This window comes from Octodon degus, unplaced genomic scaffold (assembly GCF_000260255.1).
Source record: "Octodon degus isolate 3935 unplaced genomic scaffold, OctDeg1.0 scaffold00047, whole genome shotgun sequence".
In the NCBI taxonomy this organism is placed as follows: domain Eukaryota; kingdom Metazoa; phylum Chordata; class Mammalia; order Rodentia; family Octodontidae; genus Octodon; species Octodon degus.
Genome location: NW_004524623.1, coordinates 6,741,957 through 6,761,745, shown reverse-complemented (window position 1 = coordinate 6,761,745; position 19,789 = coordinate 6,741,957). Strand labels below are relative to the sequence as shown.

General features: G+C 36.2%; 1 protein-coding gene across 4 annotated transcripts in view; it reads right to left on the bottom strand.

Moving 5' to 3' along the window:
* Window positions 1–19,789, bottom strand: part of Rab3ip (RAB3A interacting protein) — a 56,835-nt gene that overhangs the window by 19,716 nt on the left and 17,330 nt on the right. For all 4 annotated transcript variants that reach the window (XM_023716305.1, XM_023716304.1, XM_023716306.1 and 1 more), the window contains one exon: window positions 4,264–4,359. In XM_023716305.1, coding sequence (XP_023572073.1) covers window positions 4,264–4,359 — 96 coding nt within the window. The remainder of the gene's footprint in view (window positions 1–4,263; window positions 4,360–19,789) is intronic.

Here is a 19,789-nt window from a genome sequence, read left to right as displayed (position 1 = left end):
GAAGGAAGGAAGGAAGGAAGGAAGGAAGGAGACTTATCTATTAACGTAGTGTATCACACCAATTGTTTTATTGAGATATATGTCTTTCTATTAGTATAGTATATTACACTGATTTCTGTACCAAATTCATTGGGAATATTGACCTGTAGTTTTTTTCTTTTCTTTGGTTGCTTTGTTGTCCTCTATATTAGGGTGATACTGGTCTCACAGAATATATATTACTTCATTTTATGGAAAGATAAGATTAGATAAGACATACAGACAATGTTATTCAGTTCGATGTTTCTACCTCTTTCACTTTTAACCTTGAGTATTCTTATATCAAAAATGAGTTTCCCATAAATAGCATAGTTAGGCTTTTGCTATTTATCAATTCAAGAATAAGGACTATAGTTCACTTACATTTTAAAAAGTTATTGTGAAGTAAGGATTCACTCTTGCTATCTTATTAAATTTTTCAGTTGTGTAGTTCTCTTGTTCTGCTCTTCAACTGATTCTCTTGATTAGTTTTGCAATAATATACATTGATCTTAAGTGGTTTGTGGTTAGTATAATTCAAATAAAGGGGATGTAGTCTTCTGGGTTTTAAAAAATAATGTTAATGGGACCAAGGATATAGCTCAGCAGAATAAGCACCTGCCTGGCAAGCACAAGGTCCTGAGGTCAATTCCCGGTACCAGAACAATAATAATAATAACAACAACAACAATGGTGATGATGTTAAAATGCAACATCTTCAACGTCTTCTAATTTGTAAAATTATTTGCTAATTTAGTATTAGAACACACTATAATTCAATAGAGGATTTTCTGGAAAAATCTTTACACAACTCTCAATTGAACTGAAATCTGATACACAACTAACCACAGAAAAAGATGTTCTTATTACATAGGGATCAGCAGGTCTGTATTAGCAGTATTACATCTAATTGTTTTGTTGCCCCCAACCTTATTTTTTATTAGTACATGTCTGTAGTACATCATGTTTACATTCCTTATGTGGAGCTAGTCCTGTACATCTCAATTTCTTTCTTCATTCCTTTCCACCGTCCCCTTCCAACTGCCATCTCTTAACCCCACTTCCCATCTGAGAAAGATCTCTCTCCCTACTTCTTGCTGTCTACTTTTTATTTTGCTCTTTAGTTATAATATTTAAATGATACTTAAACTTGTACATCTGATTTATTTCACTTAATGTTACAGCCTCAAGGTGTATCCATTTTCCTATAAATGATTCAAGTTGATCCTTCTTTGTGGAAGAGCAGTGTGCAGCATCCACAGTGTGCAGCAGTGCCACACTTTCTGTATCCACTCATCTGTTGATGGCCATATGGGCTGCTTGGAAGACTGAGCTATTGCACACTGTGCTGCTACAAACATGCATGCAGCCCTGCAGTGTGACTTTAACTTTTTCAGGAGAATATCTAAAGGAGGAACAGCTGGGTCAAGTGAAATTTCTAGTTTTACTTTGTGAGGAATCTCTATACTGATTTCCACAGTGACCATACTAGTTTAGATTCCCACCAACAGGGTAAAAGGGTTCCTTTCTTCCTGAGGCATCCCAGCATTTGTAATTATTTGATTTGATGATAGCCATTATTTCTGGGAGGAGATAGAATCTTAATGTTGTTTAAAATAGTTTTCTCTAACAGCCAGCAATGGTGAACATTTTAAAAATAAAACTTAGATTAGACCATTACGAGTCATAAATTGCTAAAATAAAATTTTCAAAAACAGGGTAACATTCAAACACAGTCCTCACTAAATATATATTAAAATACATATATAAAGAATATTTCAGTAGGAATAAAATAATTTTGTATTACAACATTTTTAAGTATTTTATTACACTGTACCATCTTTTAAAATTTTTGTATTTAAAAAAAACTTTCATATTTAAATATACATATATTGGTATATGAATGCAATTTGTAAATAAAAATATATGCTCTTAGGACAGTGCCTGGCACACAGGCTCCTGTCAATAAGTATTAGGTATGTGCTCAAATTTTTCTATTACTGACAGAGTACAGGATCAAGAAATTTGACATCTACAGAGCTAGGTGAGAAATCGCAATGCTTCTGAAATGTTTTGCTTTATAGTCTGTAGACAGCATTGCAAGACCTTACTGAAAATTGAAATGTGGCTTGAACACAGGAGAGATCTCACAATGATTCCTTTACTGTGGCTTGAGACAAAAAACCCATGAATTTCACAGAACCTACAGCAAGAGTCAGTCATGAATTTGAGAACTAACACATCTTACTAGGCTTCCTATGCCTCATATTTCTTTACATATGAAATTATAAAATCTACCCTTATAAAACTTACAGCATTGAGTGTATAATGTACATCATAGAAATGTACTGAAAGTAGCTAATAAAACATAAGAATTACTTTAAGATGACTTTTTCCATATAAGTACAGATTATTTCATAAAGCATATGAACTCTGAAATTCTTGTGTCTGCAGTTCTTATATGCATCTGATACTTTTTTAAGCACTCAATTTGCTACATTCAAAGTATTATTTTTTTTTCAATTTATTTAGTACAGGGTCTACAGGGTCTCACTACATAGATTGGACTCATGGTGATTCTCCTGTTTTCAGCCTCCCAAGCGCTGGGATTACAGGTACACTCCACCACGCCCAGTCTCAGTCGCCCTCTCAGCATACCTGGGGGTTGGGGCCAGCACGGCACACAGGGGATCAATTCCTGCTGCTCCTGCTCTGCCTAAGCAGGCCCTTTAGTCCACTGAGCAACCTGGCCAGCCCTTTCAAAGTATAGTTATACTCAAGACTATTCATCATACACAATAATAAATTCCTAATTTGCAATTTATATTAGGTACAACCAAAAAATGTACAGATGAAGTCTATTTTAAGTAATTTTAACTCTTAAAAGTATACACACACATAAGATGCAAGTGAAAAATATTTCATAAGACAACAGTAAACTAAAAATGTGGAGGCACAATTAAGATTACAGAAAAGCTTTTAGCCTTTTTTGCAATTCATAAACAATTAGTGTGAATACAACTTTTTTCATTAACGAAATTATCTTTAGCCACAGAGCATTCACAGCATCAAAGTTATTAACTTCCTTTGGATTAGGGATAGATTAGAAACCCAATATTGTTATTTTTCTTTTTAGATGTGATTTACTAATTTCACAAACCACATTTCTCGCCCTTTGTATCCTGCTACAGAGGGAGACATTTCTCTCTGCTTCTTCTTCTTCTTCTGTATACTTCTAAAACTGAAATAGATGTTGCATAAATAAAAATAACAAAAGGTGGTAAACTTTTGCCCTAATATACTTATTACAATAAAACCTGAACAAATTTTCAGGTTAAAAAAGAAAATGTTCAGTAATGATGGCATCAGCCCATATAATAACACATCAACATGTTTTTATAAGGCTCTTTTAAAAACTTAAGGTCTTAATCCAATTCTCTCCCACCCCCTAGAAATACTGTAAGTTACTAGTTAGAATTATTAGCACTTTTGGATTAAAGCCCAGTATAATGGTTAACTTTAATTTGTCTAACTCTTGACAGTAGCCAAAAACCTCATCAGATATCATTATGAGTATTTCTGTGAGGGTGTTTCTAACTGACAGTAGCACTTAAACCGGTAGGCTGAGTAATGAATGCACTGTCCTCTTGAAGGTAAGCAGAGCTCATCCAACTAACTAGAGGACTCAACAGAACAAAAACTATCACCTTAATAAAATCCTTCCTCCCTTCTGACTAAATAAAACTCCAGCTTCTCCTAGTTTTGAGGCCTTTGGACTCAGACTGGAACTACACTATCCCACTGCCCCAGCTTCTCAATTCACCCCAGAGCTCCTGGGGCCGGCCAGCATCCACAACTGCACAGGCCAATTCGTAATGACAATGAGTATCCCTGCCTCTGTTTTTTTCTTACACATATACACCTGTCACTTCTATTTCTCTGTACCAGGGACTCTACTATTCAGAATTACTGCTCTCATTAGTAGAAATGTTGGCCCTAGTGGCAGAAGGAGATACTGAGACATGCCCTCTAACATTCCTCAAAACACCTGTATTATATTTTCTTTTATCTCATTTTAAGTTATAGACTCTATACTGATTAACAATTTTATTCTATTTTTTGCTTAGAGGACTTAAGAATATACATAAAGCTAAGCATATCCTTTTCAAGATTCCTTCAAAAAATAAGTCTACTGGTATATAAAAACTGAGATGTTGCTGTTGGCCAAGACATAAATAGACCAACCTCAAACAGACTAGCTGTGAGTTCTTCCAATTCCTGTCCAAGTTGATCTCGAACTTTTGAAAGCCTTTCACATTCTTCATCTTTTAACTTCAGTTCCTATGAAAAATTGATAATTTTATTTTGCATCTCCATAGTTTGAAGTTAGATTCAATAGATTATGTAATCTTTACTAATAAGATTAACAAAATATTAATACTGTCTTTTTCCATATGCTTATAGTGAAAATGATCACCTAACATTTGCTACATGAAAGACAATTAGGCAAGTATAAAATTGTAAATCTCAACACTAAATTGTCAATTTCACAAAACATCCAAAGATTAAATATAATTATACATTATATATAAAAATAATAAAATTACTTAATTTTTACCTTAGCTTTTCTCTAAACAATAATCATTTCCATTAAGCAAGGAATTTTAAATTTTAAATTATGCTTATCAATTTTAGTAAAAGTTCAGTGGCTTTTACACATTTATATTAAAATCATTTATTTACATATCATTTCATGTACTATACTATAATTAAAATTTCTATGAGACTATATACAATTCATTTTGCAGTAAGGTAAACAATGCATACTAGCACTTAAAATCAACAAGAATGGCAATGACAAAAATTGTATCTCACATTTATAAATGACTTCTCAATAGGTCACAAACAGATGTTCAAAAAAACCACTTTGTAAGATGTTAAAATACACAATTTTACATGAAGTAGACCTGAACTAATCTTTCAAACTAACCTTTTCAAAAAATTCAAGTGCCTTACCTATTAGTCACAATTACACTAATAAAATCAGTTAGTCTTGCAACTGTGGTGACAGTATAAACCCCCAAAGTCAATTCCTGAAAATCAACATACCAACTAGGATAATGAGAAGCACTTAACAGTGTCTCCAACAAAACTAGGTAAAGGATAACTGCCACAAATCTCAGAATAGAAGAGAATGTGTCTAAATTATCCATTATTCAGGATCAGCAGCTGAGCATAAAAGATCAAAGGGAAATGAAAAGGAACTCTGAATGCCCACACCACCAACAAATCCCTCAAAAGGAGTGGAGTTCATCACTGGAGAAAACCGGAAGATCAGGAGAAAAGCAGGTTTTCACAGGTGAGTGAAAAAATCTACATATTCCATCCAGAAGCTAGAATCCCTTACCAAAAACCAGATCTTACCCTAATGGGAAAAAAATGCAGTACAGAAATAATAGAGATAGGAGAAAGAAGAATTACAATACAAGAAGAGAAAATAGATAAAGTCCTAAAGGAAACAGATCACAGAAAGTATTACAAGAGAAAACACATATCTACTATGGAACAATAAGCCCGTGAGCAAGTCCTATCTCTGAAAGACAGTAACAACTACCCAAATACACTGATAAGAACGCAGAGGAAGTTGACTCTGGCTTTCCCTACTCCTTCACAGGAACACCTTACAAACCAAAGAATAATCCAAGGAAATATAATTCGTGTAAACACAAAAACCAGAAACAAGTATGTAAAGTTACAGCTGAAAGTTCTACTGTACTATTTACTGCCCAGTAAGAAGACTATAAATAAAAATAAGGACAATGTAATACACATTTCAAAAATCTAGAAGATCGGATTTTGAATGGCCATCAAGAAATAATACCTAGAGGGCTGGGGATGGATCAGTAGGATAAGCACTTCCCTGGCAAGCGCAAGGGCTTGAGTTCAATCCCTGGTTCCACCAAAACTAAACAGAAAGAAAGAAAGAAAGAAAGAAAGAAAGAAAGAAAGGAAGGAAGGAAGGAAGGAAGGAAGGAAGGAAGGAAGGAAGGAAGGAAGGAAGGAAACCTGTAATCCCAGCCACTTGGAAGTCTGAGGCAGGCAGATGGCAAAGTGAAAGACCTGCGTGGGCAATTTAGGCATATCCTCTCTCTTTCAAACTTCGAAAACAAAAAACTTCTAAAGGGGCAAAAGATAGAACTCCTTGTAAGGCCACTGGTTCAATCCCCAGTAGGGCCACATACACACAAACAAGGTAAATGTTTGAGGTGGTATGTTCAACCTGATTTAAACATGACGCAATGTATAATGTATTGGAACACTGTCCTGCCCCACCAATATATACAAACTTCATGTTCTATCAGTCATAAAATTTAAAATGCAAAAGTTAAACATAAAGCCACATCACCTGTAAGGACAAGAAAAATCAGATTTCTTTTAAACTTCACCAACAAATTATACTAGAAAACAACGAAGTAACACTTTTAGATAAGGGGGAAAATGTGAGTTGAGTATTTTATATCTAGCCCAAGTTTCCTTTATGTGTGGACAACAAAGTATTTCAAGCCTATAAGACCTTAAAATGTCTCTGCCCTGGCCTATCTGAGTAACGAAGCAGAGAATAAGTTTCAATAATAATAATAATATAGCCCATATAATCTTCTATTAAGGAGTAGAGGCAAGAAGGAAACCACTTAACAATAGGTCTGAGACTAAAAGTTAAGGATATCAAAAGGATGGGAAGGTAAGCCACAAAAATGAAAGAATTTGCAGACTTATCTATAAAGGACTGTTACCTAAAATATCAACAAAGAACCACCTGATTTTAAAAATAGGCAAAAACATCAGAACAGCTATTTCATCAAAGAAGATACACAGATGACAATAAGCATAAAAGATGCTCAACATCATTTCTAACTGTGGAACTACAAATTAAAACAACTATGAGAGAGCTAGGTGTGGTAGTGCATTAACTACAACCCCAGAACTGTAGGATGCTGAAGCAGGAAGTTGGCAAACTTGAGCCCAGCTTAGACAATTCGATCCTGACTCAAAATAAAAAACTGAAAGAGCAACGTAGCTAGCTCAGTGCAAAGGCCCTGGGTTCAATCACCAGATGGGGACGGGGAGCAACAGTAAGCTGCCACTACATGCCTGCTATACTATGGAAAATCAGAACACTGAAAACATCACATGCTAGTGAAGGACTCTCATTCTTTGCTGGCGGAAGCAAAACAGTGCAGCCGTTAGAAGATGGTTTGACAGTTTCTTACAAAGGCAGACAGATACTACACCATATGATCCAGCACTGGTGCATGCTTGAAGTGGAAAACTTACATGCACACAAAATCCTCAATGTACACATTTACAGCAACTTTATTCATAGCCACAAAAACTTAGAGCAGCCAAGATTTCTTCCAGTGGATGAACAGATAAACAACTGTTGTGCATTAAGACACTGGAATCTCATCTGATATTAAGAAAAAAGAAAAAAGAAAAAAAAAAAGAGCTAATAAGTCATGAACAGATATAGAGGGGAAAAAAATGTATACTACTAAGGGAAAGAAGTCAATCTGAAAAAAGTATAAACTATACTATTTCCAACTGCATTACATCCTGGACACCACCAAAACTTTCATGATGATAAAATACCTGTCAGAATTTAAGAGGAAAGAGGGGCTGGGAGATGGCTCAGTGGAATAAGTGCTTGCCTGGCAAGCGCGAGGGCCTGCGTTCAATCCCCAGTTCCACAAAAAAAAAAAAAAAAAAAAAAAAAAAAAAAAAAAAGAATTTAAGAGGAAAGGAGATGAAGAAGCAGAGCATAGAGGATTTTCAGGGCAGAGAAAGTACACTTATGACACTGGACGGGTGGATATGTGTCATTCTACACTTGTCAACTCATAAAATAAATGTCTAACATCCTAATGTAAATTGTGCACTCTGAAGAGAATGAGTCAGTGGAGCTTTATTAATTATTATACATTTCTCATACTGTTGGGTGACATTAATAGCAAGATATACGAGAACTCTGCACTTTCAATTTGCTCTGCATCTAAAACTTCTCTAAAAATGTTTATTTTTATACTGAAAACAAAGACGGCAAGAACATTACATGATAGCAGCTTTGGAAATATAGAAGCAACAAATGTGAAACTAAAAAATAGAAGAATATTTAAATTCTTTAACTTTTTAAGTTAAGTAACAGAAACAATTTGAGGCTTGTAAGTCAATTAATATAAACCTTAAATACAGTGAAGTACATAAAACTGATACAGCAAAAGGAAAGAGAGTTACTAGATTTTTGTATTGTTTATGATATGCAACAAAGGCTATATCCATAGAAAGGCTAAATATATAATTATTTTTATTTAAAAGTAACAATTTAAATGAGAATCAACCTTCCAAAAAAAAGGAGGTGAGCACAAAGAAAACAAAACACATAGTAAAAAGGTCTGTATAAATACACAGGAATCATCTGAAAGCTGTATAATAGAAATAAACCTAAACATAGCACATTTGTCAATAAATATAACACAGGGGCCGGGGAGATAGCTCAGTAGATTAAGCACTTGCCTGGCAAGCACAAGGGCCTGAGTTCAATCCCCGGTTCCGCAAAAAATAAATAAATAAATAAATAAATAAATAAATAAAACACAATCATAACTCATCTATATACATACAATAAATATCTGAAAGCTACTTAACAGAAATAAGCCTAAATGTGGCATATTTATCAGGAAGTATAAATGATCATAACTCACCTTATATTCAAACCAAAAAAAGAAAGAAAACAATTTTCAGATTAACTTAGAAAGCAAAATCCATCCCTATTTCCTACACAAGAGATATATCTAAAAGTGATTCCACCACTAAGAATAAGATTACAGAACTATATCAAAATATAATAAAAATAAAATACAGATCTTAATCTTGATATCACCTGTATAAAGTAGAATGCAAGACAAAAATCATTAGTGAAGACAAAGGAAACTTTATAATGCCAAAGGCTATAATGAAAAATGAGAATTTTTAGGGCCAGCCAGATAGCTCACCAAATTAAAGCACCTGTTTAGGCAGATGCAGGGACTGAGGTCTGATCCCCAGCATACTCTGCCAGCCCCGCCCCTGGGGTGCACTGAGAGGGCAACTGAGACTGGGCGTGATGGCACACACCTGTAATCCCAGTGCTTGGGAGGCTGAAAACAGGAGAATCACTAGAAGTCCAATCTGTGTAGTGAGACTCAGTAGACTCTGTACTAAATACAAAAAATAACATTTTTTAAAAAACTCCTAAAAACACAAAAGCAGACCTGAACAACAGAAAACTACACCGTGTTTCTTGTATAGAAAGATACCATTTTGATGCCACTTCTGCCTGTTAGTTCATAAATCTATATATGCATAAATTTAATAGCAGATTCTTTCAAAACCTAAATTTTATATGAAAATGAAGTCAATTCATTGAGTGTTTCCTAAGCAGACGGTATTGCCTCAGGACACAAAAATAAATTATAGATACTATCCCCTCAAGAAGTTTCTAAACAAGGGCTGGGGAGACAGCTCAGCCTGCCTGGCAAGTGAAAAGCAGGGTTCAATCCCGGATACCACATGCCACGCCAACCCTGGAACCTCAGGTGCAACATGCTGGCCCCCAAAACATGCTGGCCACTAGTCCCAGTGCTGGGAGGCTGAGACAGGGGATCACTATGAGTCTGAGCTGCACAGCGAGACCCTATACCAAATAAATAAAAAGGAAAAAAATTAATTAAAAAATAAAAAAAGGTTTCCAAATGAGAAAAATAATACAACTGTCATGGAAGCACTACTATCCACCAAAGCAGCACGAAGCTACACAGTGGCATAAAACTCATGCAAAATACTAAAAACTATCCGCAGTCGAGTTTCCAACCTCCAATAGTGGTCACTGGTCTATCAGTGACTGCTAGTAACTGGGCAGCACAGCATGTGAGTGGTGGGTAAGCAAGTAAAATTTCATCTATATTTATAGCTATCTACTGTCACTAATTCCTGCCCAAGTGCTGTCTCCAATGGGATCAACAGCAGGATTAGATTCTCACAGAAGTTCAAATCCTACAGTGAACTGTGTACTCAGGTATGTAGGCTGCATGCTCCTTATGAGAATCCAGTATTTCACGATTTGAAGTGAGCTGAGGTGGTGATGCTAGTGTTGGGGAGTGCCTGCATGTATCAATTAACATTAGCAGTGAGATTTGACTACAGAGACCACAATAAATTAACTGCTTGGAGACTCATAACAAAATGCTATTAGTGACCAGCAAGTGGTAACATGCATCTGGTGTCAGAGGCTAAGTACCCACACATCTTTATAGCAGTGACTTTATATACTTAGGTGTGCGTATCTTGTGGCAGGCGTTAAGTCAGAATCTGCCATTTTATTCCATGCATGGCCACACACGGTATTTATCACTTGTACACTCACACCTCTTTCCTCACCCTGTACACTTGTCTCAGTCAGTTCAGTAACCTTAAAGTTCACCCTAGCCAAAAATGAACAACACTGGACAGCTTCTTTGTAAAAATAGACCAACAGAAGGAAAGCTGTGTTTAAAAGAAAATACCAAGAGTCCTACCCATCATTGTGGGCTTACTGCAACAGATGATTCACATTCTCCAAGCCTGTACTGTACAACATGTGATGATCAGCTACCTAACAAAGCCATGTAACCTTTGTAACTGCTTCACCACATGCAGAACAGGCACCCTGCATCAAAAGACAAGCCTCTGGAGCTTTTCAAAAGAAAAACAGAAGTTAACACAAAGAGCAGAAGTAATTATTGAAGGCCAGCACTTTCATGACTGAACTGAGTGCATCATTCTTCGTGGCTAACAATTTGCTAAAGCTAGGAAAGCTTTATTATTATTGGTAAAAAGTTGATCTTCCCTGCTGCTAAAGACATCTATCACGAACTTTTAAGAAAACGTGCAGTTCAAATAGGTAGCACCCAGAGCTGGGAGAAATATAAGATACTGACGCAAAATTGTTAGGACTGAGTTACTATGTTACACAATCCAGGTTGACAAGTCTAACAATGACAGCAAGGAAATAAGTCTTGCTTATGTGTGCTGTTTTTCAGAAGGATGCGCAATAGTTTATGCTACGTGTACCACAGCTACAAAACTATTCAAGTCTTTACAAGATTACATTTCAGGAAAACTGTGCTGGTCATTTTGTGTGGCATATGTGCTGATAGAGCAGCTGCCACAACTGGACTGCTTTCTGGTTTTACTACCTTGATCAAAAAGGTCACTTCTGAATTACGCATGCTGTCATTCATAGAGAAATGCTGGCGAGGTGAAAAATGACACTGCACTTAATTAACAATATTGTTGGGATGTCATTAAATTATTAAAGTGCATGCCGGTAATTCACACCTGTTGGCAAGCTCTAGGAGGAGACGTATGCAGAACATACATCTCCTTCTGAACACAGAAGTGAGATGGTTTTCTAAAGGCACATCACTAGTCAGATTCTAGTTCGTTAGACCCACTCCAGAGTTATTTTTAGACAGACTTATCACTGTCCACATACTTCAAAGAAAGAATGGATCACAAAACTTGCTTTCTTGTGTAACATAGTCAACCTGCTCAACAAACACAATCTGTTTTATTGTGGGAGAATACCAATTGTGTTCAAGTTGGCAGATGAAGTGAGGCATTCAAAGTCAAAGTGGAATCATGGTGGTGACAAGTAGGAATAAAAATTTTTTACATGCTTCAAACATAGCAGAAATTCTGCAAAAGAATAAGCTAGGGCCTTCTTTTTCCTACCTCAGTGGTGGTGAACTTCTAGCACATGTGCTGCAGCAGACGATTTAAAATTTTAAAAGTTTCACCACCACCGTCCTAACTGGTGCACAATCACCTCTCAGCTTTCAAAGGCATTTGAGCATTACTTCCTAACCACACAAGACCCATGGAAAGGAACAGATTCATAATTTACTTATGAGTTAGCCTGGTGAATCAACTTTGAATTAAAAGTGGCTCAATTATTTGAGACTGTAAATGACAGTGGCCTTAAAAAAATGTTCAAATCTCCTATGGTTTGGATTATAAAGTCAACGCACAATATCCTGAGTCTGCCACAAAAGCACTAAAAAGCCTGCTTCCATTTCCAAATTCTATCGTTATGAAATAGGGTTTTCTCAAGTAACAACAACCAAAATGAAATCAGAGTAGATGGAACACACAGAACACACTTCGGGTACTTTCATCTCCTTTCACCCCCAAGTGAGACTGTCTAGTTACAGGAAAAGAGCTCGTGAGTTTGGGGCTCCAGATTATAATTAGTTTGGGGAAAAAAAAAAAATCAATGCAACAAGAGGATAAGGCCAGAAAATCAGGTTTACGATCTGTCTTGAAAAACCTTGAATGTCAGGTTGAAAAATTAGAACTTACTTTAAAAACAAGGGGAAATTCTTCAAAAGGTAGCAGGGAACTACAAAACAATTTTAATCAGCACAAAAAACAGATTTAATTCAGAATAACATAAGTTTGGGTTAAAATAAAAGGGGACATAGAGAAAAATAGTCATTATGTATTATCACATAATAATGACAGAAATAACGTGCACTATAGATGTTACATGTTCTAATCATCCCAAACCACTCAGCCCCTGAGTGTATGGAATAACTGCCTTCCACAAAACTAGTCCCTGATGCCAACACATTAGCACATTAGGGTCCACTGCTCTACGGTATGTGCTGTTTTCCTTTTCAGAGTTACTGATCTCCCTAGATTCATTTACTCTAGGGTAATTTTTAACTGGATTGATTCACTTTTCTTCATTTCCAATCTGATTCCATTAATCTGGACAAACTCTTAACCTGAAACTGATCAATAATTTTCTCCTTATGCTTCAAATTCTAACTCCAACTAGCTACATGAAGTAAAATTTGTTATTTGTGTGAATACGCTTTAGAATTTTTTTACTTTTCATAATATATCTCATGTAATATAGTTCTTCAAAATTCACCGCTTCAACAAAACTTTGTGTTAGTAGTATTGCAGGGTTTAATCTAGGTGTTAGAGATACACAAAAGGAATTAGACCAAATGTAAGATTTTCATGAAGTCATCCCCTCATGAGGGCTGCAAAACTTTAAAGAAATTTAGAAGGCAACTTTATAGTGGTGTGTGCATACTGAAAAAGAAATCAAGGAACCACCAAATATAAAGGCAAGAACATGTTTCATAGTAGCCAAAGATGGGGGGGGGAATCAATGCAACAAGAGGATAAGGCCAGAAAATCAGGTTTACGATCTGTCTTGAAAAACCTTGAATGTCAGGTTGAAAAATTAGAACTTACTTTAAAAACAAGGGAAAATTCTTCAAAAGGTAGCAGGGAACTACAAAACAATTTTAATCAGCACAAAAAACAGATTTAATTCAGAGTAACTTTTAAGTTTGGGTTAAAATAAAAGGGGACATAGAGAAAAATACAGTAATTAAATAATTTAGGCAAGAGGTATGAATTTAGAGGACTAATATTGAAGAAGAGATTTAAAAGATATTTACAAAGCAGAGAGTACCAGGATTTTATAACCAAGGTATTTCGAAAAATTTAAGACTTCATCTTTGTGCTTGGCTTTGTGGCAAGTTATCATTAGGTTCCCCCACGCTGACCTCAAAACCCTGAGCTCAAACAACCCTCCTTCCTTGGCCTCCCAAGTAACTGGGATTGAATACAAAACACCAACTAAGACTTCTTTTTCTTTTTTCTTTCTTTTTTTTTTTTTTTTATGGTACTAGAGGTTGAACACAGAGCCTTCACACTAACCTACTTATTCAGCCCCTTCTGTATTCTTTTACATTGAGAGAGGGTCTTGCTACATTGTGCAAGGTAGACTCAATCTTGTGATTCTCTTGCCTCAGCCTCCCAGAGTGCTGTGATTATTGGTATGTACCACCACACCTAGCTATTTTATCATTTTTAACATAGACATTTTATACAACAAAGAATAAAATATAACTGAGGCATGGTAGCGAAGGGGCAAAAGAGACTCCATTTTAGAAGTCACTTAAACTTTTAGTGAATTCATTCCTCATCCCTTTCCCTCTTAGCTAACCCTAAAACCCACAAAGGAAAATAAATTGCTAACCTAAGGAGCAAACAGTTCAAACAAATTGTAGGTAAGCTAAAATTTAACCATACTAACAAATTCCTGGAAAATGTAAACCTTGTGACATTTCTGTAAATTTCCAAAATGAGGTAATGTAGTTACCATGGTTTTTTACAAGTGTATAAAAACCCACTATAAGGGCTGACCAGATAGCTCAATGGACTAAAGTGCCTGCGTAGGCAGAGCACCGGGACCAGGGTTTGATCCTCGGCACCACATGCTGTGCCAGCCCCACCCCCGGGGAGCTCTGAGATAGCAACTGAGATTGTGTATGGTGGCATGTACCTGTAACCCCAACACTTGGGAGGCTGAAAACAGGAGGATCACTATAAGTCCGATCTGTGTAGTGAGACCCTGTAGAACCTGCACTAAATATATTAAAAAAAGAAACACTACAAAATTCTCTGGTGGTTGACATTCCTTGACTCTTCATCAGAATGTCATCCTGCCAGCCATAAAAGCCTTGTTTGTTCCCATTTTTGGTCTCTCCTGAGGATTTTTCTCACTAAATTTTGCAGCAACAGTAGGGCATGCCTGCAATCCCAGCTACTCCAAAGACTAAAACAAGACTATCACAAGTTTAATCAGAAAAAGGAAGGGAAAGGCAGTGAAAGTAGTATATTATTGTTCATGAAAGTATACATTTTCCTCTCAATTTTCATTTTATATTTAGAGAGTACTTTTTAAAAACTATTTTTATTGAGAAACAAATAGCAGTAAGACATCTTCACAACCAATTACTAGTACACTTTCAATAATTAATACATTGCATATTGTTGTCTTGGTGGTTATTCATTGTACAAGATGCAGACCTGATATCCTGCCTAAACAATATTAGAACAAACCTCTCTATTCATTGAATTAAGAGAATAGAACTGTATATTTATCCTATTTTGAGTATACAGATACAAAATGGTCGTTCATTTGTATCCCCCTTTTTTGGTTAATTTTGTCAGAGAAGGGCATTCCATTGTCATTTAAATATTGCAGGTGCATGAATTCAGCAAAATATCCCAATATAGTGCAACAGTCCATAATAGTAGTGGGTTTTCCATAAGACTGTCAGTGTCCAAAGTTGTTGACTTGAGCATTTTATAGCTCATCATATTAATATGGCTTTACTTTTTATACTTCATTTTCATACTTTTCTGCTGGATGGTTAAGACCAAGAAAGAGCAAGACCTATATAACAAGAAATGTAACTTTTATATCTGATAAGGTCAGACAAATCCTCTCAGGATTTAACCTGAAACCCTGGACCTCAGTTTGTAGATCCTTTGTCAGCGCCAGCCATATGGATGAGTCATATCCATTGCTTGACCAGTTTGCTTAGAGAGCACTTTTAAACTGACAGAAATATTTTCTTTCCATGTCATATTACAGTGAGATCTTTTTAAAATATTTAACCCATTAAGATCAAAAGAGATAGCATCCAACTCACAATTCAATTAAATAACATGAACAGCTTCAAAGAAGTCTGCACACAGGTAGGTTAGGACAATTGTCACAATTATTACTAGCTAACAGGCATTCTAAGACTCACTGATTTCTAGATTTAATGGGGAAAATGAAGAGTTCAGAATCAATGAAACATTACCTTGTACCATGTATACACATGTTTTCTCAATTAGTAAACTAAATGCAGTCTTACTGCACAGCCTAATGCTGTGTACTTTGGTCACTCTATAAATGCATGTCAATAAAAGAACACAGTAAATGTTTATAAATATCCTTGGTTACAATTAGGACCAGACTAACTGGTACAAGGATATGTTTTTAAGTGACTTTGCTTCAAGCTATTCTACTAGGTTTTGTTTTCCAAGTCACTTCATTCTTTTAGGGAAGCAAAAAAATTAATGGTAATCTACACATACCAGCAGGTTTGATTTTTTAAGGAACATAAAAATCCACAAGAAAAACTGCTGAAAATGTATATTCTCAAACATCAATAATTTCAATACAATCATCTATTTCAGCAGATCTGGATTGTAGTGTAAAACTCTACATTTTAATAAAAAGATACTAAAGCCCAACTTCACCTGAGAATTTCATCAAAAGCTGCTCTTTAGCAACAACCTGTGGAAGGCCAAAGAATTACATCCTTCTCTCCGAGTGCCTGCACCTACCAGTCAGTGACAGTGCTGTGGTGGCCCCTCCCACACACAGTATAGATCTGTAGCTGGAGAGCAAGTGGCTGTTCAGGCCCAAAAGATTAAAAGACCCTCAACAAAAGAAACACAAAGCCAGGCATTATTTATTTCACAGAGAAGAACTGCCTATCAACTACTAATAAAAATGAACTTCTATGTAGTTAAGCTACTAAAATCCTAGGCTTCCTTCCAGTAGCAGCAAAGCTTTAATATATCATGTACGTGTGCCTACTCCTATGCTAGTATAACTGCATGTACACATATACAATTCCTTTAATCAACAAAATGCACTGGGCTGGGGATGCAGCTCAGTGGCACAGTGCCTGCCAGGCAAGCACAAGGTCTTGAGTTCAAGTCCCAGTATCAAAAAAAGAGTATTAAGAATGTGTGCTATGCTCACTATATACCATGAGCAGAAACATCTGCATCCTTAGTCATGAAACTCAAGTTAACTGAAGCATGTGTGAGGAAGGAGAATTTTCATGTGAGAGTTACTTATATGGGATGGTACAGTCAAATAAAAATCAACACAACTTCCACCTCCAATCAAGATGCAGTAAAAAGGGTCAGATTTACCACCCACGAATACAACTAAAGAACTGGAAAAATATATGAAACAATTTTCAAGATGTCAAACATAGTACAAAAGGTAATGATCCTCCAGAAAAGGGAATGATGGGGTGTTAGGGTGAGAACTGTATGATTAGAGATCACAGATTAGAAAAGGTTAAGCCTGTTTTTCTTATGTTCTATAAACTATACCTAGGATTAATCACGTTAAACAAAGCAAAATGCAAAAAATGTTCAAAGTTTGGAGATGGACAATACAATCTGTAGGTTTAATAACAATGTATGAGGGGCTGGAGAGAGAGCGTGGTAGTCTAAGCACTTGCCTGGCAAGCCCAAGGACCTGGGTTCCACCCCCAGTATTGCATGCCATTGGGCCCCGAAATCGGGCATGGTGACATACACCTGTAATCCCAGCAGTGGGGAAGCTGAGACAGGAGGACCATTATGAATCTGAACGGTGTAACAAGACCTTGTATCGAATAAATAATAAAAATTTCATAAAATTTATTTTAAAACAACAATGTATGAGGGCTCAGCATATTAAAGCACCTGCAAGCAGGCACAGGGGCCAGGGGATCATCATGCCCTAGGGCATGCTGAGACGGCAATTGAGACTGGGCATGGTGGCACCTGCCTATAATCCCAACTCTTGAGAGGCTGTAAACGGGCGGATCACTACCAGTCTGATCTAGTAGGGAAACCCTGAACACCTTGTAGACCCTTCCCTAAAGTACAAAAAAGATAAAAATAAAAAATAACAATGTGTGGGAAGTAACAGACTAGAAATTGAAGAGGGAAAGAATAGTCACAATGACCACACTACAACAGAAACTACCTACAATGACACAGAGGGAAAAGGGGCCAGCGAAATAGTTCAGTAGACTGAGCACCTGCTTAGAAAAGCGCAGGGTCCAGGTTCAATCCCCAGCACCACATGCCACACCAGCTCTGACCCGGGCATGCTGAGTCAGCCACCAAGACCAGGCATGGTGGCACACACCTGTAATCCCAGTGCTGGGAAAGCTGAGACAGGAGGATCCCACGAGTCCAAGCTGCATAGTGTGACTTTGTACCAAATACATTAAAAAATAAGGGGGAAAAGATTTTTAAGTAAATGAACAGAACCTGAGTGAACTATGAGACCATTTTTCAATCTATTTTATATGCAATAGGGGTCCAAAATAAGGGGACATAAGGAAAGAATGTGAAACTTTTTGATGACATGATGGCCAGATATCCCAAATTTTATGAAAACTAACAACCTACAGACTCACAAAGCACAACAAATACCAATCACAAAAGAAATCAACAAAAAACCACATCAAGACGAATCATAATCAAACGGCTTACAGAAAACTATCAGGAGTAGCCAGAAAGAAAAAATATCACATACAAAAAAACCAGAGGTAAGGAAAACAGCAGACTTCCTGTGAAAAACAACATATGCTGTGGAAGGCAATGGCGCAACATTACTAAAAGAAAGAAAAAACCTATCAACCTAAAATTCTTTACCTTATAAAAATACCTTTCAAAAAACAAAAGTAAACAGACATTTTCAGAAACAAAAAGCTGAAAAATTTTACCACCTCAGCAGCACAGCGCCTCCCTGGAAAGCACAAGGGCCTAAGTTTGATCCCCAGTACAAAAACAAAAACAAAAACAAAAAAATGAATTCACCACCAGGCATAAACAACAAGTATTGAAGCATGCCCTTCAAGCAGAAGAAAACTGACATCAGCTGGAAACCTAAATACACACGAAGGAAAGAAGAGTACTAGAAATAGTAGCTAAATGGACAGAAAACATGGGGTTTTCAGGACCTGGGTTCCACACCCGGGTATCACATGCCACGGGCATGGTGGTGCACACCTGTAATCCCAGCACTGGGGAAGCTGAGACAGGAGGACCATTATGAATCTGAACTGTGTAACAAGACCCTGTATCGAATAAGTAATTCGTCACCAGACCCAGTCTCAATTGCTGTCTCAGCATGCCCCAGGGGCGGGGCCAGCCTGCAGGCCCTGGGGAATTGAACCCCTATAGAATGTTTGCATTTCCTTTTCCTATATAAAGAAAAATATAGATTCTCATTATTTAAATCTTATTTAAATATCTCATTATTTAGATTTAGATATCTCATTATTTAAATCATTATTAAAAGATAACAGCTTAATATAAAAATAATAACAATGTACTGTGACTTGTAACACATATTATGTAACATATCCCGCCTTCTTCTTTTCTAAGGTTCTTCCACCACATGTGAGGTAGTACAGTGCATCACTGCTAAGTACACAGTAACAAGTACAAAGATGTATACCATGAATGTTAAAGTAAGTACTAAATTAACACAACAAAAACATACAGCCAATTAGCAAAGAACATATGATGAAACAAAATATACACTATAAAAGAATGGGAGAAAGGATCAGATGAGAATAAATATAAGCACAAATGAAATGTTAGATTTAAACAAACCATATGAATATCACATTAAATGTGAATGAAATACACCAATTAAAATGCGAGATCAGAAAGGATAAAAATGCAATAGCTACATTAGTTATACTATTATAGTTATATTAGCAATAGTTATATTAGCAATAGTTATATTAGTTATATTACCCACAAAAAACTCACTTTAAAAACAATATGTGAAAAGCAAAGAATAAAAAAGGCAGCTACCTGACTTGCTTAAAAAAAAAGTAATCAGCACTTAAAAATGGCTGCTGACACAGTTTTGACTCACAAGATGCCATAAATTAGAAAGTCTTTTGATATTCAAGAATTAGTTCTCTTTAGGACTTAAAAACCTAAAAATATCAAGCTATCTTGTACTTTTCACAATGAAATTCACCCTCCATAGGTACTTACACATCATTTCAATTACCTC